The 24,458-nt window shown below is 39.8% G+C and overlaps 1 protein-coding gene across 1 annotated transcript in view; it reads right to left on the bottom strand.

The window, feature by feature from the left end:
- Nucleotides 1–24,458, bottom strand: part of LOC138160429 (hyaluronidase-4) — a gene marked incomplete at its 3' end in the record, with an annotated part of 44,252 nt that overhangs the window by 6,851 nt on the left and 12,943 nt on the right. Inside the window, exon 3 of the mRNA XM_069087021.1 lies at nucleotides 4,971–5,962. Within this exon, the coding sequence (XP_068943122.1) occupies nucleotides 4,971–5,924 (954 nt within the window). The remainder of the gene's footprint in view (nucleotides 1–4,970; nucleotides 5,963–24,458) is intronic.

Raw genomic sequence — 24,458 nt, 5'->3', positions numbered from 1 at the left:
TGAGGATTTTGTAAAGGGGTTGCTGGGCAGGAGTCTAACCTAACTCATGTTTGGCAGAGAGACTTGAAAATTTTCAGTTTTAATTAAACGATACAACAAATAGTATTCTCTGGGTCACGGACCCATTGTCCCCTTCACCCCCTAATTAGAAGAATTTGCCTTTTCCCTAGAAGAAATGAGAAACTATATAAAGCAAGGTTTGAAGAATATGTAGTGGCTAGTACTGTATAAATATACATTCTGTATACCATCTGGCCCCTCCTACTGTGGCAATGGTGGCTAAACACCCCTTATCAAAGGAGAAAGGGAGAGGGCTGGGCTTAACAAAAATATTGATTTGTGTAATTAAAATTTTATTTTAATTTAATATACAAAAATTTAATTTATATATTATATAAAATATATAATATAATTAATATACAAAATATTAATTTAATATACAAAAAAAAGAAATCACAGGTCCTGTCCCTATCACTACATAATGAGTCATTTTTGACAGATTCATATGTATACTATTAAGTTAATATTTTACTTAGTAGTCCATGTGCATGGTAACATGTTCATAATTGATTTCATTTTCTCTAATAATCCATGTAGATGGCAATTCCCATATCTCTCAAACTGTGCAATTATTTCACAAAGTTAAGGTACCTAATGACCAGGGCCTAAAAATACAGGATCTTTGACTCCCAACAGATTTGGTAGTATGAATGATTCAATAGTTGGTAGAAATTAGGGTTCCTCCTCTCCTAACAGAATGTTTAACCATGCCCATGACCAAAAAAATTCTACCTTTGGACAACAACATTCCTTGAGTTAAAGGTATTGATCCTATTAAAATGAAAATACCTGGCTAAGGGTAATCAACAAGTCAATTGATCAATAAGCATTTATAAAGAGCTTACATTGTGCTTTGAAAAGACCAAAAATGAGAGTCCTGGCCCTCAAAGAGTTAACATTCTATTCTATAGGAATCCCTAGCCTATAAAAGAACATATACATAAATGACACATATAAAATCAATACAATGTAACTATATTTAGGAAGAAATACTAGTAGGCTGACATTGTGGGGCAGGGAATCAAAAACATAAATTATCAGTCATTTATATCATAATAAGAATACATTTTACATACTTTCCTTGCCTGGTTTTTGATAAAGGATGGTAAAAGGGAAAAGAAAAATGATTACAGAACAGTAAGACTTGGGAGGAGGGTACCCAAGGCATACTTCCTATCTTTCAACCTGGTTATCATAATCTCTCTCTTAAGCAATGACTAGAAGCCTTTCAGTATTTGGACCAAGGGAAAAGGAAAATTAATAGTATGCCATGTTCTAGCAATCTTGAGTTACTCCACTGAAATGCACACTTTGTGCCATTACAGTTTATTACTAACTCCCAGGGAAATAATTTCATTATCACTTGGGGAAAGGCTTTTCTTTTTTTTTTTTTTTAAAGCAATTGGGGTTAAGTAACTTGCTCAAGGTTACACGGCCAGTTATTTCTGGGTGTGGTGCTAAGTATCAGAGCCTGGACTCGATCCCAGGTCATCCCGACACTGGGCCGGTGCTCTTACTCGCTGAGCCACCTGGCCGCCCCGTGGGAAAGGCTTTTCTTAAATTACAAATAGAATAGGAAATCTAGGTTTGTATAGTTAGAGATGTAAGCCAGGGGTATTTTGAAACACTTTTTTGTCTTTTAAGCTGGTAAGGAACACAGACTTGAAAACTCCCAATGATTTCAAATACTGTTACACCTTTATTTCACTGGTTTTAACTGTCTCCTCTGCTGACCTGCAAATAATTTCTTGGTTTAACTGGTAATTTATTGGTCTAAATATTTACATTCAAAAAAGGCATTCTTTCACTAGTCATTTAACTAACACTGTCAAACACCAAACATTTAACTTCCCTTTCAGAAACAAAGGTAGTAAATAGGCATGGCATTTCTTGCCATACATGAGTCAATCTTAGGTCATAGATTTAGAACTGGAAGGGAAACTCAAGGTATTCTAGTCCAACACTCTCACGTTACAAATGGGGAAACTGAGGTCCTCTTTTGAGCATCAACATTTATACCAATAAATTCCAGGAAAAAAAAAAACAAGGAATTCACTGCAGATTGACAGAGGATTAAGTTGAAACCAGTGAAAGAAACATGCAAGTGACTTTTCCAAGGTCACAAGGTAATAAGTGAAGGAGTTAGAATTTGAACCCAAGACCTATGACTCCAAATCCAGTGTTCTTGACACTGTATACCCTTCAGGAGAAGATGTTTATGTGATATGCACATGCTAAATTCAAAGTCGTGTCCTTGGCTTAGTAGACACTGAGCCTCAGACTAAAGAAAATATATTCTGGGAACAGACTTTGTCATTTGTACTTTAATGCATTACAGGGCTAAGCACCATAGCAACAGGGAATGAGGAAATGTTCGATTTAATGTGCCTAATGTCCCTTGGTGCTTACTAAACCCTTCAATGACCAACACATCATAAAGGTGAAAGTCTGAATAAACTTGGCAGCCCACATCCCAGAATATTAACCTATTGCTACTCAAAACCGAAGCTTCCATATCATATGCTTTCTCCAGATGTTTCAGTTAGTGGTGGGGAGGGGAGAGGAGGTGAAGAAGGGGAACCTGATCGAAAGATTGTCTAAGTCAACTACAAGTTTTTTGGATGTTTTCTTTGAGGAAGTGTGTGTGTGTGTGTGTGTGTGTGTGTGTGTGTCTTGAGCACAGAGACAGACGAGAGACAGAGAGAGACAGAGACAGAGAAATAGCAAATAAATACACAAACAGAAAGACAGAGACAAAAACAGAGATACAGAGAAAGATTAATTGGCGAGTGAACTTTAGACTTAAAAACTCTCTAAAAGACTTTTCCATACTGAATTCCAGAGATGTGTTTCCATTGCTCCACTGAGTGTATACAACTAACTTTTAGTTACAGCCATACATGCAAAGACAACATGGACAATGAACCAAAATTTCACTTTAGGAAAGAGTTATAATGTTCTCCTTCACCTTTTACCAAAAGTTGCACACTGACCAGTTCAAGATTCATCATCTTCTATATCCACCACAATATTTAAAATTATAAAGATATTCTGAGAGATCCCATTGAGAGAGAGGGGTGATTTAGATTCTATAGTTAGAAACAGGAGTGAACCATCCCAGAGCATTCTTTTTTTTTTTTTTTAAAGCAATCAGGATTAAGTAACTTGCTCAAGGTTACATGGCTGGTTATTTCTGGGTGTGGTGCTGAGTATCAGAGCCCAGATTTGATGCCCAGGTCATCCTGACACTGGAGCCAGTGCTTCTTACTCACTGAGCCACCTGGCCACCCCTCAGAGCATTCTTTATTACTTTCTAGTCTACTCTTCATTTATTTTTTTTAAGTGGTAATACAGTTATTAAGTATCTTCTATATACCAGACACTGCTAGGCATTGGGAATACTAAAGAAAAAACAAAAACAAAAAACTTTAGTGCTTGTCCTCAAATAGCTAAGTGTCATAATAGAATGCTATTCATAGAGTCAAGAAAGCTTGAGTTCAAATCCTGCCTTAAACACTATTTACTGTATAATCCTGAAGAACTCATTTAACTTCTTTCAGCTTTGGTTTCCTCATCTGTAAAATAGTGTAATGAAAGCATCTACCTCAAAGGATTTTGATCAAGATCAAATGAAACAATAGGGGGCAGCTAGGTGGCATAGTGAATAGATCACTGGCCCTGGACTCATGAGAGACTGAGTTCAAATCCGGCCTCAGGCACTTGACACACTTACTAGCTGTGTGACCTTGGACAAATCACTTAACCCAAATGCCTTGCCTTCCCCCCTCAAAAAAAGTTTTTTAAAAATGAAATAATAAATGGAAAGTACTTTTCAAATCTCAAAGCACTATATAAATGCAATCTGTTAACAATACCCAAGGTGCTTATATTCTCTTTATACACTACCTTCCCTTTCTAGCAACTCCTAAATGTACAGGATGGGTAAGGGAACCTCCCCTCTCCCATCTATTCTCTGAGCGGCTGCCAAAATAGTGTTCCCAAAGTACAATCTGACCTTGTCCCTGCCTCAAGAAGTTTGAGCCACTTACAGTTGCTTCTAAAGTAAAATTTGAACTCTTTTGTCATGGAAAGGCTTCACAATCTGTTTCCAACCTACCTTTCCAGGGTAATTTCAAATCATTGTCCATTGTGTATTCTATCTTCCAGTTAAACTAGACCACTTGTTTGCTATTCCCAATATAGGACATGTTCCACTCTATGTCTTTGCATGACTATCTCCAATGCCTGGAATTCTCTCCCTCCTCACTTCTGCCTCTTGGAAAACCCATCTTCATTCAAATCCCAGCTCATGTATCACCTTCTAGAGGAAGCCATCCCTTATTTTCCAATTTGTCAATCCTCTCTTCCACCCAAAATTATTCTCCATGTACTTCCTTTGCACTTTGAATTTGCCAATCTCTATACATGTTTGTCACCCCCCATATACCTCAGGGCAATGTAAACTCTTTAATTGTTTCACTTTTGTATTTTTGCATCCTTAACATCTAGCACATATTAATGTATTTAATAAATATGTTGGATCAAATTGAGAATCAATATTTTGTTAACAAAATAATCCCAATGTCTTTTCAAACTATTTCATTTCTTTCCACTATTTACTTTCTGGTGGCATAGGCTGTATGTAATCAGTGAATTAGTCCAAAAATGAAGGGGTTACAGAAAAGAAGGAGTCCAAAATCTTCAGATGATCCTCAAATTGGAAAAAAAAAATCAACTAAGAATTAACTTCATCTCCTCATTTCACTCAGGGATTTTTAAAAGGGAACACTTACCAACTGGAAGTTTAATGGAAAGAGGAAATAAATCTTCCCCTTAAACAAGTAAATTAATCCAAATCATAGAATTTAGAAATTGTCTAGTGTCAAAGTCCTCATTTGATAAATTCTTACCTTGGAAAGAAAATACAGTGGCTCATCTCTGTATCCTAACCTTGTATACACAAATACAGGCAGAGCATAATCATGGGATGTCATAGTAGAAATCCTCATTGATTCGTTTACCCTAAATTGAGAGAAGCGTAAAATATTTTCACTGTTCCCAAGTGATTTCTTGACTCCAATGGAAGGATATAAAGCCGCACTACTGTTCCAAAGCCAGGAAAGCTCGTTGTTCCTCAAAACTTCATCCTCTGGGCATGAGCCAGTGTAATTTTGGTCATAAATGTTGTAATTGTGACAATCGGGATATAAATAGTAACCCCAAAGGCCCCTGGGGCGGTTTCTAAGTCCCAGCTGGATGGTTTCCTTCATGAAAGCCTTTGCACTTTCTTCAAAAGAAATTTTAGCTAAATTTTCAATATCACTGGCTGACATATTTGTTTTTACTTCAGAAATGAGCCTTCTTGACTTCTGTCTATACACATCTTTTGTGTTCCAGTTCCGTGCCCATTGAGGCCTCCAGTATTCCCAATCTATAACAGCAAGTCCACTGAAATCCTCAGCTGGAATATAGTAATTTATATCTTGGTCAGCTTTTTCCAGATGGGTTTGCAAACTAATGTTCTGGGGAAGTCCCCCATTAATAGGAAATCCTTGTGATGTATACCAGGGATAATATCCCAGTCTATTGACATAAAATATGGTAACATTTTGCCCCCTTGCCTTGGCCAATGGGCTGCCAATGACGTGAAACATTTTTAAATTCAGTACTATATTATACTTTGTTGAACACTGATCTGTTGGGGCATTCCAAGCAGCTATAAAAGGTTTCCTCTGATAAATTGGAAGTCGGGCAGGTTTTAAAGAGGCAATAGGTTTCAAAATAAATGACACAAGTAGCCATGATGTGAGATGTAATGGTTGCAAAACATGTAGCATTAATCTTCTCTCAAATAATATTTTCATGATAAGAGAAAGTGTGATATCTTCTAGTTTAATGCAGCCTGAAAAACACAAATTGACATGTGACTTCATAAAGGTGAAACCTTTAAGGAGACATGCTAAAGGAGTAAGAGGTTAAATTATAATAACGTCTCTTTATGAAGTACCTTTTATTCAAAGTCTACAAAGAACTTTCAGTAGAAATGTAGGTGTACTCTATGATGACCTAGAGACCGAGGGTCTGGTATTTTATTTTATTTTTTTTTAAAGCAATCAGGGTTAAGTAACTTGCTCAAGGTTGCACGGCCAGTAATTTCTGGGTGTGGTGCTAAGTATCTGAGCCCGGATCTGAACCCAGGTCATCACGACACTGGAGCCGGTGCTCCCACTTGCTGAGCCACCTGGCCGCCCCTAGGTTCTGGTATTTTAGAAAACATTTACGTCTGGAAGAAGGCAACCTGGATGGTGAAGTACCTTCATATCCTAATGTAAAAGAATCAGTAAAAGGAGGAAGAGATGTTTAACAAGGAGAAAAAAAAGATGTTTAGGAAAAGGAACATTATTACTATTTTCTATGTATTTGAAGGGCTGTTGTGTGGAAGAATTGTATTTAAATTTTCATTAACCTAATTATTGTTCACTAGATCTGTACAAAAATGAAACAGGCTGTCTTTGGAAGTATGGACTTCCTATCATCAGAGATCTTCTAGGGAAGGCTGGATGTTGGAGATGACTAGGAAAGGTACAGGTTGAATTAAATGGTTTCTGAAGTCTTTTCCATTTCAGATTTTATGTGTTATTAGTAAACAGCTAGCATTAACTGCCATTCATCCTCTTGCTCTTTCTCTTACTTATAATTATGTACTATTTTCTCTCATTCCATTTATTATCAAAGGGTTGTTGTTGAGTTTGTTCAGTGGTATCCAACTCTTTGTGACCCCCTTTAGGTTTTCTTGGCAAAGATTCTGGAATGGTTAGCCATTTCCTTCTCCAGCACACTTTACAGATGAGGAATTGAACAAGCAAGGTTAGGTGACTTGGTCACACAGCTAATGTGTCTTGGGTCTTCCTGATTCCAGGCCTGGTGCTCTATTCACTGCGCCACCTAGCTACCCATAATTTTCCTGGTCAAAGGGCAACATTTATCGAATTTTTTCTTCTGAGTTTTTCCATGGTGAAATGTCTCTCCTCACCCCCTAACATTGAACAGAAAGGGCATTCTAGATAGTTAATTTCTGCATGAGCTGGTTCATCAAGGCTGGTATCTTTCCACTGCCTGACATTTGAGAAGTATAATTTGGGAATGTGCACACTATTTCAAGGAAACTTGGTAAGTATGTTCTTTGAGTTCTTTGAGGTAGTATGTAATGATGGCCCGTGACCACTAGGTGTCATCAACACAATCTCAAAGCAGTTCTTAGAGATTTATAAGAATAATATAGGAGTTTAGATTGGAAGGCCATAGGATCATAGGTTTATAGATGGAAGGAACCTTTGGCATCATCTAGCCCAACTCACTTTACAGATGAGGAAACTGAAGTCCAGAGAGGTTAGGTGACCTATCCTAGGTCACACAGGTAGCATGAGACAGAGTCAAGAACTGAACCCAAGTGCTCTGATTCTAATTATATATGGCAGCTGGCACAGTGGATAGAGTGACAGGCCTGGAGTTAGGAAGACTTAAGTTCAAATCACAGATCGGGCAATTTACTAGCAATGTGACCCTAGGCAAGTCACTTAACCCTGTTTGCTTCAGTTTTCCTCATCCAAGAAAATGCCAAATGAGGTCATGCAGAGCTGATCACCACTGAAATGACTCAACAATATCTCTGACTCTTTAGAGCACTTTAGAGATCATCCCTTCCTAAACAAAATTTCTGTAGATTTTTTTAGGGGCATTTATAGATATACTGTGGAGCTAAGTAATTTATTCATTCACTTAATATTTTTGAAAATCTACGATGTGTAAGGCATGATGACAGACCTTAGGAGAACTTTTAAAAGTCACTGTCATTCTTATTCATATAAAAAATTTAAGCTACATCAAAAATATAAATTATAGTTTAAAGAGAACAATGTTTTCCACACAGACCATCCTTCTGAGTCCTAGAAGATAAAAGTGTTTTTAGAACTGCCACTTGTCTCTGATTATCAGTTACAATCCACTTCAGGGTAACAGCCTTATAATTAAGTATAAGCTGCCTTAAATTCCCATAGAATCCTTTTATTACAACTCCAATTCTGCCTATGTTAAAGAATTTCACGGGGTAGCTAGGTGGAGCAGTGAATAGAGCACCAGCCCTGGAGTCAGGAGGACCTGAGTTCAAATCTGACCTTAGACACAACACAAAACTAGCCGTGTGACCTTGGGAAAGTCACTTAACCCCAATTGCCCTACCTTCCCCTCCCCCCCTAAAAAAAGAATTTCACATATGTGTGTGTGCATGTGTGTGTGTAAGAGTATAGAACATGAAGAAAAGAGATTTTTAAAATATCAATCAATCATTTCTTAAGCATTACTGTATACAAATCACTATTCTAGGCAATGTGAGAAATATTAAGTTTAGATATTATGTGATCACCTCCCTAAAAGAACTTACAGTATAGCAGGTGGTGGTAAGGCAACAAAGAACAGATAACTTTAAGATACAATATTACATAAGGATCTTAATTCAAGAGACAGGTGGAATATCAGTTGATCAATCAATGAACATTTATTAAGTGCCTCCTGTATGCCAGTCTATGTGCTAGGTGCTGGGGATATAAGTACAGAGAATGAAACAATCCTTGCTACCAAGTTGCTTACATTCTTTTGGGAGAGACAAGTACCCACATAAATACATAGAGATTAAATATAAAGAAAATAAAAACAACATAGTTAAATAAGAAGTAGTTGGGTAGTTTGGCACTGGCATTGTAGGAGTGAGGAAAGGCTTCCAACAGGAGATGGGAATGGGCTGGAGCTGTTCCTAAGAAAGAAGAGATAAGGAGGAAATGAATTCCATGAATAAGGGATGGTCAGAGCAAAGGTCAAAATACAGGAGTCAGGTGGAGGGCCATGTGTGAAAAACAGAAGGAAAAGACCAGTTTGACTGGATTCTGGATTTATCTGTGTGTGAAGGGTGGAATGTGTAAATCTAGAAAGATAAATAGCATCAGGTTGTAAAGGGATTTAAAAGCTAAACAGAAATTTCTATTTTATCCTTGAGGCAAGGAGCCACTGGAATTGATTGATTAGGGTAATGACATAGATATTAGGTAAGGGATCATTATTTTAGCTTCACTGTGGGGGATGGACCAAAGAGGGAAGAGACTTGTGGCAGGGAGAACAATTAATTAGAAGATTGTTTCAATCATCTCAGTGAGAGGTGATGAAGGCCTACACTTGGGTAATAGCTGTGTGATTAGTGAGAAGGGATTGGATGCTAGAGGTGCTGGGGAGGTTGAAACAGCAAGATGAGGCAGCTGATTAAAAAATGAGCCATGAAGGAAAATGAGAAGTCAAGAATGATGCCAAGGTTATGAACCTGGGAGACTGGAAGGATAATAAGTTTTCAACAAAGATAAGGAAGTTCGGAAGAAGGAAAAGACTGTACATAAAGAGATAATGAGTTCAGTTTGGGACATGTTGAGTGTAAGATGTCTCTGCAACTTTCACTTTGAAATGTTTAATAGGCAATTGGTGATGTGGATTTGAAACTCAGGGGAGACACTGGGGCTGGATATGAAATCTGAAAGTCATTTACAGAGATAGAAATGACAATTAAACTCATGCAATTAATGTAGACAGAAAAAAGAAATCGAGGAACACTCATGTTTGGTGGGAGGGTAGAGTGATAGACTAGATGATGAGTCAGTAAAGGAAATAGAGAAGAAGCAATCAAGTACCCAGAAAGGAGAGACTATCTAGGAGGAAATGAGAGAAGTTAAATATAACAGATAGACTGAGAAGGATGAATGAGAAAAGACCATAAGATTCAGCAACTAATTAGATTTAACAGTTCAAAGTGCTCTATTGAAGGCAAAAGGAAAATATACATGATAAATGCGACGGTATAAATGAAGTCAAGCTCAAGAGGCAAGAAAACCCACCAAATACCACAGTCAATGTTGGTACCAAACCCTCAAAGTTAAAAGAACACCCCTCTGGCCACAATCACTGTATTGGAGAATGTACATCAAAGAGGAAGTTGTTTGGGTGTTGGTTGTGAAGTGACTATATTAGCAATCATTCTTATAAAATACATTTTAAAAGAAGAGAGCATTTTTCTCTGAATGAAAAGACTGATTTTGAAAGGGGGGAAAGAGATCACTGGCAACTTTGGAGAGAGTAGTTGAATTGAATGATCGTTCTAAAAGGTTGAGAAGTTATGAGAAGAGAGGAAGTAGTGAGTATGGAAAGCTTTTTCTACAAGTTTGGCTAAGAAATGGAGGAAAGCTTTGGGATGATAGCTTAAAAAGATGGGAGTTCTAATGAAAGTTTTTTGGTTTGTTTTTTTTTTTCTTTTTGGAGGGGTGTGATAGTAATGGAATATAAAGATCCCCCTGTATTGGCTTGGTTTTCAAATTGATTGTGTTAAAACCCAGAGCTTGTTAATCCCACCTGTGGGATGGACTTGTTGACGTGAAAAGAGAGTGCTGAACAGGGAGGAGCTGGTACAGTAGATTTGGAGAGACACAGGAGAGAGGCAGAAGAACTTTTTGGAAGCAGCACTTGTGGAGGCAGAGAGGGACTAAGAGGATTGCTGAGGGCCACTTTGAATTGCCCTGGACTTTTGAGACCTGCCCCCTGAGCTGCCAAGGACTGAGGAGACATGGCTGTTTTGCTGGTACTTTGTCTGTTTTGATGTTGTTTTGCCAGATTTGTCCACTGGTGAAAGACAGTCCTGTTGTTGAAGAAGTCCTGGAACCTGGCTGTTGGCTAAGAGCTCCTGAGACTGTCCTGCAGACAGAGAGTGAATACTGTCCACTGGTGAAGGACAGTGCTGTTGTTGCAGGGGTCTGGGAACCTTTCTATTGGTTCAGAAGCCCTGAAGAAGGATTTTCTTGTTGTATGTTTACAGAAATCCTGGGAGAGGGTTTTGCTAATGTTTTCAGGGGTCCTAGGACTGTTCTGCAGACAGAGGATGAATTAATGAAGAGACTGGCAATGTATCTTGTGGCCTTGCTAAGCTTTGTCTCCCCAGGAACAAAGATTGCTGAGAATTTGCCTCGTGTCAAGATGAAGAAAAGACCTCCATTTGGGTATTAAGTGCTGTGCTTAAACTTGTTGTAACTCTGGGGTAGATTCATTTTTGTTTTTTTTTTTCTTTTTGGAGGGGAGAAGGCAAAGCAATTGGGGTTAAGTGACTTGCCCAAGGTCACACGGCTAGTAAGTGTTAACTGTCTGAGGTCGGATTTGAACTCAGGTCCTCCTGACTTCAGGGCAGACGCTCTATTCACTGTGCAACCTAGCTGCCCCTCTCTAATGGAAGATTTTTAAGAATTCAGCACATAGGGAAAAGTTATATAGTGAAAGAGAGGGGATGTTGGACATTGTGAACTGCTGGAGAAAACGGGAGCAGAGAGGCACAAACAGAAATTGAGGGTTTTATGGCAAAGAGCAAGGATACCTCTTTGTCAGAGCCTGGGAGAAAGGAGATGAAACTGAGGGATAATATCAAAGGTGAGGTGAAAAAAATGGAAGAAGAGGGGGCTCACTTCTTATGGACTCAAGGGACAATTAGGTGGCATAGGACCAGATATGGAGTCAGGAAGACACATCTTCCTAAGTTCAAATCTGGCCTCAGATATTTAGTGTGTCACTCTGGGCAGGCCACTTAATTCTATTTGCCTCAGTTCCCTCATCTTTAAAATTACTTGGAAAAGGAAATGGCAAACCGTTCCAGTATCTCTGCCAAGAAAACCCCAAAGAGAATCCTAAAAAGTTGGACAAGACAGAAAAACCACTAAACAATTATTAATTTTCTCAGCAAAGTTATAGGCAAGGTCTTTAGGAGAGAGAGAGAAAGGGAGGGAGAGAGAGAAAGAGAGACAGAGAGAAGAGAGGGAAATATAGGAAGATTGAAGAGGGAAGCAAACAGAAAATCAATTAAAGAGGGAGAAAGGGGCTGATTTGTTTCAGTGAGAGCCCAGTTGAAGTAGGTAACATAAATTTATAATGTACTCAATCAAGATTGTATGACTTCTTCTAGCTCCATTAAGCAGTCCATAAGTAGGAATGGAGGAGGCAGATGGTGGGAATAATACCAGGAGAAGGCTGGCAAGAGCCAGGTCTTGAAACCCAGGTCTTTTTGACCCCTATGACAATTCTCCAGGTCAATATGCCACACCGCCTATTAAACTCAATCTTTAGCTGGGGCAAATTGCAAAGATGCAAATAACATGCACACCAAACCTAGACCCCACAAATGTTTTATGAACAATGTCTCATGGCCAAGAACCTAAGGTGACATTCAGCAGAGGTGAAACTACATTTTAAAAATACCTTGGGAAGAAAAAATTCTCCCTCATTCCTAAATCAACGAGTTCAATATCAGCAAGTCAATAGTAAATGTTCTTTTTGCTGCTAGGGAAATGGCAAATAGGTGAATCGACATTCATCAGAATCAGAGGCAAAATGGAGCCAAGAAATTCAACATTAGCCAATTTATTCCATAGCACTATTTCATTCTGAATGACTTTACTTCATCCTCATCAGGCAATTTCCAAACTGCCCTCTAAGAAAAGCATATAGCCAACACATACAGGGCATCCATTGTTTTTCTCTGATGGATGTTGCTTTCATAGCACAATCTTTGCTCAGTGTTACTCTGGTAGGGGAAAACTGATTCTTTTCCAAGTGTCCTATGCTTCCTTCATATTTCATGCCCAACACAAAATTGTTTTACTGAAGAAAAGAACCATTGTAAGATGGAACTTCCTGGCCTCTATACTTTTGCTCACTTAACTTCCACCTTCAATGCCACCTTTCCCCTAAGGTGGATAGTCACTCATCTACCTCCTTCCAGACCCAGATGCTTCCATCATTCAGTATTCCCAGATCTCCAAGCATCACTTAAAATTCCCCTTCTTAGAACTTTCATAGAATTTGCTTTTTGTGTTATTTATTTTGTATTTTAGCTGTTTGACTGTGTCTTGACTCCTTTTGCATTTGGAGGCTCCCTGAAGGATGAAAACCTATTTTATTTTTCTTCCTATCTCATTTATCCAATAACAGTATTCTACATGTAATACACATATAGTACATTAATAAATACATTTTGTTAATAAATCCTTATTAACATATTAAATAAACCATATCACAGTGCTACTTTTCTTGAGTAAAACAATTTTGTGTTTAAGATGAAATAGAAAGGAAGCATAGGACACCTGGAAAATAATCAGTTTCTCCCTACCAGAGTAACACTGAGCAAAGATTGGGCTAAGAAAACAACATCCATCCGAGAAAAATAATGGATGTCCTTTATTTGCAGGTTATATGCTTTTCAAGCAGGGCAGTTTGGAAATTGCCTGATGAGGATGAAATAAACAGGAACTGATAGATGAAGTGGGACTTGAGAACATAAGGGACAGATCACCAAGGCAAGATGGTATTAAGGATATCCCTCTTTCAGATCTGGAGTTGTTTCATCTGTTCCTATAAAGCATAGCCCCTTTTCAATTTTCTTTCTTTCTTTTTTTTTTAAATAAAGCAATTGGGGTTAAGTAACTTGCTCAAGGTTACACGGCCAGGTGTTTCTGGGTGGGTGCTAAGTGTCTGAGCCCGGATTCGATCCCAAGTTATCTCGACTCTGGGGACTTGCTGTGCTACCTGGCCGCCCCCCCCCCGCCCTTTTCAAGTTTCAGTGGGTCAGTTGGCATCTTGCAGGATTTGGAGTCAAGTCCTGCAGGTAAGAGTTGTGAAACTTTGTGGTTTCATGTGCTAACCCCCTATTCTCAGAATGTAAATTGTACAGAATTGAGAATGGCCAAATCAACTGTTTTTAGAAGGAAGTTGCAGTGAGCTTTGGGCAGGACCAGTTGTAATGCCACTGAGACCCAATTGCTGCACATTTAAAAAACACCCTGAGGGTGTAGGTCTAATAAGAATTTAACTAAGTAGGAACATGAAAAAACAGTCATAAAATAGAAAGGAAGGGGAAGGAGAGACTGGAAAACAGGGGTATAAAATGTAAAATACACATACCCCAAGTCATGTAGACCAGTTTGGCAAAAGCCTAAGCATCCCTTAGGGGAGCATGCAGAATTTAAGAATAAAAGCAAAAGAAGGGAGAAGTGCTCCCTAGCTAGGTCTCACCTCCAGCTGTCTGTTGTGATTAAGACCTACAGCCATATCCAGTACAGAGGAACAACAAAAGACAAGGGAAGACCACACTGAAGACAACTCTCAATGCCTTTGATTTTGCTTCATGTAGCTTCCTTCCCCTTTACTTGACAGCTATATCCTTACAAATTAAGTAAATAGATTACATGAGTGTTTGCATATGTGTGTGTACACACACATGTGTATGTTAATAAGTAAAGATATGTCTGAATACATATGTGTACATAAAGGTATACATGCAAATATAGAGGCAACTAGATGGTACAGTGGTTAGATTTTGAGACTTGGAGTCAAGAAGACATGAATTTGAATCCTGCCTCAGACACTTATTAATTGTGTGATCCTGGTCAAGGCACTTAACCTCTATTTGCCTCAGCTGCCTCATTTGTAAGGTAGACATGATAATAATAGAACCCACCTCACTGGGTCGTTGTGAGGATCGAGTGAGTTAATATGTAAAACACTTTGCAAACCTTAAAGTGCTGTGTAAATACTAGCTGTTATTAATTTCTACATGTATGCTTATACATGTATATATGCATATATACATAGATGTATATACACATGTATATTTGTTGAATTGAGTCATTTTCATCTCCTTGACACTTGAGATTAGGAGAGAATTAGTTTCTTATTAGCTAATTGTTTTATAAAATTAAATTTACATTTAGTTGTTCCTTTAGGAGGTATTTGATGACATCATGGCAGGGGGTAGCTGTTTTCTGATTCAAGCAACAGCCAAATTCCAAGGACTTTAAAAAAAACAAGTTAGCATTTCCCAATAGAAAAACATTTCAAAGGGTATAGACAGTATTTTTTTTCTCAAAGGAAGAAATCCAAGTAATCAACAGCCATAAGGAAAAATTGTAGCATCACTAATAATTAAAGAAATTCAAATTAAAACAGCTCTGGGGTTCTACCTCATATTGATCAAATTGATAAAGATGACAAAAATGGAAAATTACAATTGTTGGAGGGACTGACAAAGTCAGTCACACTGATGAATTTTTGGTGAAATTGTAAATTGGTCTAGCCATCTGGAAAGCAATTTTCTCCAAAAGTCAATAATAAACTATGCTTTGATACCACTACAAAGTCTATACCACAAAGAGATCAAAGAAAGAAGAAAAGGACTCAAAGATACAAAACTATAGTCTTTCTCTAGTAGCAAAGAATTGGAAACAAAGGGTAATGACTAAACAAATTATAGGCTATATAAGTGATATAACATAGCATATATGTGTACATATGTGTGTATATATACATACATACTATGTGTGTTTCAGATAAACCTGGGAAGACTTGTATAAACTAATGCAGAGTGAAGTGAACAGAAGCAGTACAACAATTTATACAGCAATAATATTGTAAAGAAAAACAACTATGAAAGACTTGAGAACTCTGATCAATGCAATGACCAACCATGAGGACTCAAGGAACATGCTACCCACAGAAGGATGATGGACTCAAGATGCATAATGAAACACATTCTTCAGACATGCATGGATTTGAAATAGGTGACTACACTTTGTTATAAGAACTGTGTTTTGGGTTTTATTGGGAAGGGAACTTTTGTGGAGGACTGTGGATCTAGAGATAAGTGTATTTTTTTTAAGAGGGTCAATGAAGCATCTTTTAAATTCACAGAACAGAAGGAAATTCAGGAGGAAACAGATAAGTAGGACAGCACTGAAAATAACAGACTGAGTTTATTACATACCTTTTTTTTTTTTTTTTAGGGAAGCTGTCTATAATAGTGTAACATCTCTCTGGCGATTCACGGGCAAAAGTCACACAGCACTTGGCAAGTAGGGGCCCAAGAGGGGTAGCTAATATCTCAGCTAGGGTTCTAGGGGTAACCCTGTAGTGAATATCCTCCCAGATGCTAGTTCACAAGCCCCCACTGGTGTGTTTCCCCTTGAACAGATAGTAGACTCAATTTTTTGGCAAATGCCTTTTCTCAAGTGGTATATCAGGGTCATATTCTGCCACCAACATACCCAAAATCTAAGAGGGAGTGGACAGGAATTTAAAATTCAATTGTAGTAAGGCACACTTGTAGGGAACACATGACCAAAGCAATCCACAACTCTGTTATTGCAAGGCCACAATGTCCTTGCCTCTTAGAAAGAGTCCTCATGAAGTTCACTATACATTGCTCTGTTGTCCAGCTGGTTCTTTACAGGGCATGGTTTCTCTGACAGTCCGGCAGCCCGGCTGGGCTTTTTCATTCTAGTGTGCAGCGTCTCAGCTGTAGACAGGCCAATCTGCTGCTGAGCTGGGTCAAGCACGTCAGTGGCTGTGTTGGCTCCTCACCAAACTCCACTGCTGCTGAACCAAACTGAACTGATTGCTCAGGCACTGTGCTCCCTTGAGAACACAGCACCTCTGCTGGACAGGTCAAGCCCACAGTCTCCTGGACTTACTCTTCAGTGGGGAACCATTGCCTTTTTCTTACCTTCAGCCACTGGCTGGACTGCAGGGTTCTGGCCTTTCATCAGCTATAGTGTTACTGAGATCTCACAGCAACAACAACCCTTAGCTTTTTGAATGAATTCTTTTTAGCTAAAAAGTCCAGTCCCTCAAAAAGCCATTTCACGTTGCCTTGGGGTATCTAGTCTTTTTCACCACTACCCCAGCTTTTGGTAATCTTAGGTAGTTGAGTAGCTAGGTGTGAATACAGCCTATGCCTTGGAGGTACATTCATTTTCTTGTGGCTATTTGATAAGCAATTAAGAAACACCTTTCTCCGCACATCCTTTAGCCTACTTTTTCCTCACCTTACAGCTCTAACTAGTTGTAAGGAAAAAGGGCCCCTCAGGCAGCTATTGTGAGACACTTCCTTAATCCTCTCCACATTCAGGATCTTTAGCCCAGATTCTTATCTGAGCTAGGGTGAGGGATTTTCTTTTACTTCCTCCCCATAGCAAGGACTGGCACTATGCCTCACCACACTGTCCTCACTTCACCTCTGTGGTTTTCTGAGTCTGGGGATAAACATATGCTTGCCTTTTTGTTGGGTCTCCAATTCCCCTTTCTAGGATAAGGGATGTCTTTTTTGTATCGGAAGGTTTTCCCTTTTACCTTTCAATGTCCCTTTTATCCTTTTCAATCCTTCTTTTGCACTGGTCTCATCAGGCCAGAAGTGTCAAACTCACAACAAATGACTACCATCACTACCAGGGTTTCCTGAACTACATTAAAATGTAATTGGGAAATGTTTAACAAAATAAATACAAATATGATACAACATAGATAATGTTCATTTGTGATACTCTCCTCCTTGATACTCTCTTCTCTAGGTTTTCAGGACAGTGCTCTCCCTTGGTTTTTCTCTTCTCTATCTAACCCTCCCTTCTCTGTCTCCTTTAATGTATAGCTCCTTCAGATCATGGCCTCTAACTGTAGGTGTTCCTCGGGTTCTGTCAAATCTCTGTTCCCTTTATACAACTTCACTTGGTAATCTCATCAACTCCGGGGCATTTAATTATCATCTCAATGCTGATGGGGGGCCCACCTCCAGTCTTCCAGATCTATATCTTGCCACTGGACCCAGGTGGCTCCAGAATAGAAAGTGAGGCTGGTGACCTTGCACAGCCCTCTCTAACTTAAATCCAATTCACTTGCAAATCGTGGCAACACCTTCCTGGTGTCACGGTCCTCTTTAAGAAGGAAGGACAAAACAACAATGCAGATGATTCTCAAATCTACTTTTCCTACCCTACTCTCTCTGCCGACCTTCAATCTTGCATCTCCAACTGCCTTTCAACCTCTCTAACTAGATATTCAGTAGACATCTGAAACTCAATTTGTTCAAAACAGAACTCATTATCTTTTCCCCTAAACCAGCCCTGCACAACCCGAGCTGTGGGCCACTGGCTGCTTATGGCCCACCAAAATGGCTACCCAGTAAAAAAATGTAAAGGATGTTTCCCCCCAAAATCCTTTGCAGACTGCAGGTTCTACAGGTCTGCCCTAAACTCTCCCTGGCCGTCCTACTTTCCCTGTTACTGTGGAAGGAAATATTTATGAAGTGTTTAGAGAAAGCTGGTATCTCTGGTATGAGCCCTTTTCAGAGCTGTTTGTCCATTTTTGGTGTCCACTTGTCAACCAATTCTCATCTGTGGCTCCAGGAAACCATAATACCCCAGTAAAAATTGTCTTGGCAGATGGCCTAAACCAGATTGAGGGTAACTGACAGGCTTCAAATCTGTCAGTGAGTTAGGGTATGTCTACCCCAAGCACATGACAATGCCCTCCAGCAGAACAGTCAGATGAGAACAATTTGTTCTAATGCCATGAAGGTCACTGAAGAAGGCATTGTGGAGTGCTTAGAGCTTGGTCAGGAATCAAGATGCCAAAGTCATCCACTGCATCCTGGCCCATGTCCAGTCATCTTGATGTTTGTCTTGCCACTGGCCTTGGATAACTCTGGAGAGAGTGAGGCTGACACATTGTACAACTCTGCCTCACTTATATCCAATTCTTGAGCAAGTCAAGACATCACCCTCTTGATGTCATTGGTTCCCATTAAAGAAGGACAACAATAACAGATCCTCCCAATCCATCAGGCTGGAAACCTAGGAATTATCCTGGATTCCTCACTATCTCTCTTTCTCCATATCCAAGCTGTTGACTTATCTCTCTCATTCACCCCTTCTCTCCTCTGTCATTGCCTATGGGGAGTACTCTTGCAATAGCCTACTAGTGGGTCAGCCTGCCTCAAGGCTCCAACCATTCTAATCCATTCTCCATTCAGCCACTTAAGTGATTTTTCTGAAGTGTAGATTCAACTATGCCACCCCTCCCCCCACCACTCTCCACTCAATAAGCTCCATTGGCTCCCTAAATATGACTCTCCCCCCACTCCCACATTCAATAAAGTCCAATAGTTTCCTATTACTTCCAAAAACAAATACAAAATGCTCTGTTTGGCATTCAAAGCCCTTCATAACCTAGCCCCCTCCTACCTTTCCAGTCTTCTTACATCTTACCCTCCAACACATAATCTTCCATCCAGTGAAGCTGACCCCCTGGCTATCCTAGGAACAAGATGGTCCATCTCTCAGTTCTTGGCATTCTCTCTAGCTGCCGTTTTACCTGGAAAGTTCTCTCTCCTCCACTCTGACTGATGACCTCCCTGGCTTCCTTTAAGTGCCAACTAAAATCTCACCTTCTATAGGAAGCCTTTTCCCAACCCCTTTTTCCAATGCCTTCTCTTATTATTATTTCCTATTAATCCTGCTCATGGCTTGTTTTGCATTTATTTATTTGCATGTTATTTCCTAATAAGATTGTAAATTCCTTGAGATTAGGGATTGACTTTTGTCTTTTTTTTATATCCTCAGGACTTAACATAGCTCCTAGCAAATAGTAGGCACTTAATAAAAATGTTTATTGATTGGTTGGTTTTTCAAGTCAACATGGACTGCATTTCTTTTTTTTAATTTGACATCACTACACCTCCTTACAGTAAAAATTCAGGATTTCACAAATAATCCTCTTTTTCTGTTAAAAAAAAAAGTTTTAAAAGAATGGTATTTTTAAGCAAGCAGGTTGACTTTGCACAAACACTGGACTCTAACAAAATCATCTCTAGTAATCAGCTTTGTGACTCATCCTATGCAGTTGAAAAGAGAGTTAGCCACAGAAGAAGAACCCAGTTTTTGAGAGAAAATTACTCTGTCTTTTCCCTTGAACCTTTCTCAGAGTAGCAAGGAGGGAAGGAATTTCTCCTCTTCTCCACCATCCATTTATAATGCTATCTTCCAGCAAAGTAACTTACCCACAAAGGAAACACAAAGCACAACAGAGAGGAGTTCATCTGAAGAGCTGAGAATAGCTTTGAAGAGGAGCAGACCCAAGGAGACCAAAAGAGTGACTTGCCCAGTAGACATACAGCATGCAGGGGAATGGCATAAAGACACAATACAAACAATCGAGATCTGAGGCACCAGTGGTATCCATTGCCTTGGTCATTTTTTCTCTCTGTTAGTCAACAATAAACTACCATTTAAGGGCTTACTACAAGTGTACTCTATGTTTATGCCCACCCTTCCCACTGATGTTTTGTGAAGTTGCAGAACTGTATACCCCAAGTTTAAGAAGGTATACTTTCTGATCAACTGAATCTATTCAATTTTGGAAAATAGAGAAAGTTTCATAGGTACTAATTTTACTGTCCATTTCCATAAATGCCTTTTTTTGTTGTTGTTCAGTCATGTACGACTGCTCTCATGATCCCATTTGAGGTTTTCTTGGCAAAGATACTGTAGTGGTTTGCCATTTTCTTCTCCAGTTCACTTTACAGATGAAGAAATGGAGGCAAACAGGGTTAAGTGACTTGCTCAGGGTCACACAGCTAATAAGTGTCTGAAGTCAGATTTGAATTCAGGGATGTTTCTTCCTAACTTCAGGCCCATCACTCTACCCACTTCACCACCTAGCTACCCCATTAGTGCCCTTGCTTTGAGCTAATTGCATCAACTGGCTGATCATAAAAGGTAAAGGCCGGTAGAAGCAAGACCTTTCCACGGCTCCAGCTTCCACCCTCCCCAATCCATGTAAAAAGGGACTCTAAACAAACTTTGGAGCTGCAGAACCCACAAAATGACACAGAGAAGCTAACCTCCCACTGAGGACAGCCCGGCAGGCCTGCAGGCCAGCGCAGCACTCTGGGAGCCGAGCCCAGCACCACACCGAGGCTTTAGCCCCAGGGCAGGCCTGACCAGCCGCCTGCCAGAGGGACTCCAGATAAGCAGCAGCTGTGGCCGTTTCCAGATTTATCAATACATAGATGCGAAGGACAAGGTGAGAGGCCAGTGCAGTCTGGACTTTGGGACCAGTAAGTGGGAGTGCTTGGCTTTTACCCCCGGGGCGAGAAACTGCTGAGACGCCAGCACAGCCTGCCAGCGCCACGTGGCAGCTTCAGCTCCTGGCCCACAGAGTGTAGGGGGACCAAGCACCAGTCTGAGGGGTAATCGCTCTTGCTTTAACCTGCTTGGATCTGGATTGCAGTCTAGGGTGGAGGTCCTGGGGTGTGGGTCCAGCTTGCCAGAGCGTGTGGAGACCTCAGAGAGGGCACCCATCTAATACCTCCGGCAGCTGAGAAAACCCCAGCTTTTGGGACGAAAACTCCCCTGTCTGGTGGCAGAGTCCTACTGTGGCAAAAAGCCCAAAAGTCAAATCATTGAGTGGCAAAATGAGCTGGCAGAGGAAACAAAGCAGACAGAAGATTCCAACATTACACTCCTATTTTGGGGATAAGAAGGAGCAAGGCATGGAACAGGAGGAAAACAGTGAAGTCAGTACTCCTGCACCAAAAGCTTCAAAGGGAAATACAAGCTGGTTACAGGCCATAGAGGACCTTAAGAAGCAGATAAGAGAAGTGGAGGAAAAATTGGGAAGAGAAATGAGAACAATGCAAGAAAATTATGAAATGAGAGTCAACAGCCTGACTGAAGAAAATAATACCTTAAAAAACAGACTGACTCAAATGGCAAAGGAGGCTCAAAAAGGCAATGAGGAGAAGAATGCCCTAAAAAGTCGAATTTGCCAGATGGAAAAAGAATCTCAAAAGCTCACTGAGGAGAATCATTGCTTCAGAATTAGATTGGAGCAAATGGAAGCTAATGACTTTATGAGAAATCAAGATGCTGTCAAACAGATCCAAATAAATGAAAGAATAGAAGGCAATGTGAAATATCTCATGGGAAAAACCACTGACCTGGAAAATAGATCCAGGAGAGATAATTTAAAAATTATTGGACTACCTGAAAGCCATGACCAAAGTAAGAACCTAGAAAGCATCCTCCAGGAAGTTCTCAAAGAAAACTGCCCTGATGTTTTAGAACAAGAGGGCAAAATAGAAGTTGAAAGAATCCACCAATCACCTCCTGAAAAAGATCCCAAAAAGAAAACTCCTAGGAATATTATAGCCAGGTTCCGGAATTCCCAGATTAAGGAGAGAATATTACAAGCAGCCAGGAAGAAACAATTTGAATACTGTGGAAACACAATCAGGATAACCCAGGATCTGGCATGTTCTACACTGAAGGATCGAAGGGCCTGGAAAGTGATATTCCGGAGGGCACAGGAGCTGGGATTAAAACCAAGAGTCACCTACCCAGCCAGACTGAGTATCATGTTTCAGGGGAAAATATGGTCATTCAGTGGAATAGAAGACTTTCAAGCATTCTTGCTGAAAAAAACAGCATTGAATAGAAAATTTGACATTTAGATACAAGAAGCAAGAGAAGCATGAGAAGGTAAACAGGGAAAAGAAATCATAAGGAACCTATCAAAGTTGAACTATTTTTTTTTTTTTAAGCACTCGGGGTTGGGTGACTTGCTCAGGGTTGCATGGCCGGTTGTTGTTTCTGGGTGTGGTGCTGAGTGTCTGGGCCTGGATTTGATCTGGGTCTTCCCGGCACTGGAGCCAGTGCTCTTGCTCGCTGAACCACCTGGCCAAAAGTTGAACTATTAACATTCCTACATGGAAAAACAATAATTGTAACTTATGAAGCTTTTCTCAGTAGTTGAAGGGATTAGAAATATATATATATATATATGTATATATATATATATATATATGTGTGTCTTTATATGAGGGTATGCGGGCACATGAATACATATGTGAATGTGTGTATATACTTTTACAGATATACATAGATAGAGGGCACAGGACCAATTTAACAGGAAGGGATGATACTTAAAAGGTGAAATTAAGAGGTGAGAGGAATATAATGAGAGGAGATGGGGAGAGATAGAGTGGGGCAAACTATCTCATACAGAAGAGGCAAGGGGAAATGGTTACACTGGAGGGGAAGAATAGGAAGGCAAAAGGGAATGGGTCAACCTTATTCCCATTGAATTTGGCTTGAGGAGGGAATGAAATACACACTAAATAGGGTATCTCACCCTCCAGGAGAGTAGAGGGGGAAGGGGATGAGAGGGGGGATGATGGAAGGGAGGGCAGGCTGGGGGGGAGGGAAGTTGGAAGCACCCACTTTTGAAAAGGGACAAGATCAAAGTAGAGAATAGAACAAGTGGGAGGTGGGATAGGAGGGAGGGAAATATAGTCAGTCTTTTACAATACATCTACTACGTTATTGTTTTGCATTAGCCGCACATGTACAACCTATACTGAACTGCTTGTCTCCCCAGTGGGGATGGGTGGCAGGGGGGGAAGGGAATGAATCTGGAATTGAAAGTTTTAAAATCAAATATTCAAATATATATATATACATATATGTGTGTGTGTAAAAAAAAAGATTAAATGGAGTGTTGTACCTGGAAAAAAAATAAAAAATGTTTGCTTTAAAAAAAAAAAAGGTAAAGGCCTAGGTGGGATCTTATCAGCAAAGAACCTTGAACCTGAAGTAATCATTCCCCAAGAGCACCCAACCCATGAACATGAAAGGGGAAGGAAAAGCAACATAAAGGAGAGGAAAACATAAATAAAAGTTGGGGGAGGAGATAAAAGTCCCTCAAAAATACTTTAGAGATCACTTAGTCCAACTCCCTAATCTTTTCATGTGAGAGGGATAAAAATGTTTTGTTTTGTTTTGTTTTTGTGGCAAGGGAAGGCATGGTCCCTCTCCACCCCAGACTCTCAAGTATTCTGGTATCTCAGCTCAAACTTATCAAAAGTTTAAGAGTGTATGCATGACCCTACACAGGAGGAATTTGAAGGCTCAAGAAGCATGAATGTGTTTATCCCCCAGCTTCAGTAAACCATAGAGGTGAGATTAGGATAATATGGTAAGGCACACAGCCAGCCCCTGAAATAAGGAAGAAGTAAAAGAAAATCCCTTCCTCTAGCCGACACAAGAGTCGGGGTTTAATGTCCTATGTGAAAAGGAATAAGGAAGTGTCTATCTCACAGCAGCTGCCCAAGGTGCCATTTTTTCAACAGAGTTGTAAGGCAAGTGAAAAAGCAGCCTAAAGAATCAATTGAATAACTCCCAAGTATGTGGTCCTGAAATTTCAAGGAACCAAGATGAATAACTTTTTGAGAAAAGAACATAATAGGGGCAGTTAGGTGGCATAGTAGAACACCAGCCCTGGAGTTAGGAAGACCTGAGTTCAAATTTGACCTCAAACACTTAATACTAGCTGTGTGACCTTGGGCAAGCCACTTAATACCAATTGCCCTGCGCTCCCCACTCCAAAAGGCAAAAAAGAAGGAGAGAGAGAGAGAGAGAGAGAGAGAGAGAGAGAGAGAGAGAGAG

The sequence above is a fragment of the Petaurus breviceps genome, unplaced genomic scaffold (genome assembly GCF_028583685.1).
Source record: "Petaurus breviceps papuanus isolate PSGF00001 unplaced genomic scaffold, PetGlider_PUasm1.0 181, whole genome shotgun sequence".
NCBI lineage: Eukaryota > Metazoa > Chordata > Mammalia > Diprotodontia > Petauridae > Petaurus > Petaurus breviceps.
The sequence above is the reverse complement of the archived record's forward strand: the minus strand, read 5'-3'. Positions and strand labels throughout refer to the sequence as shown.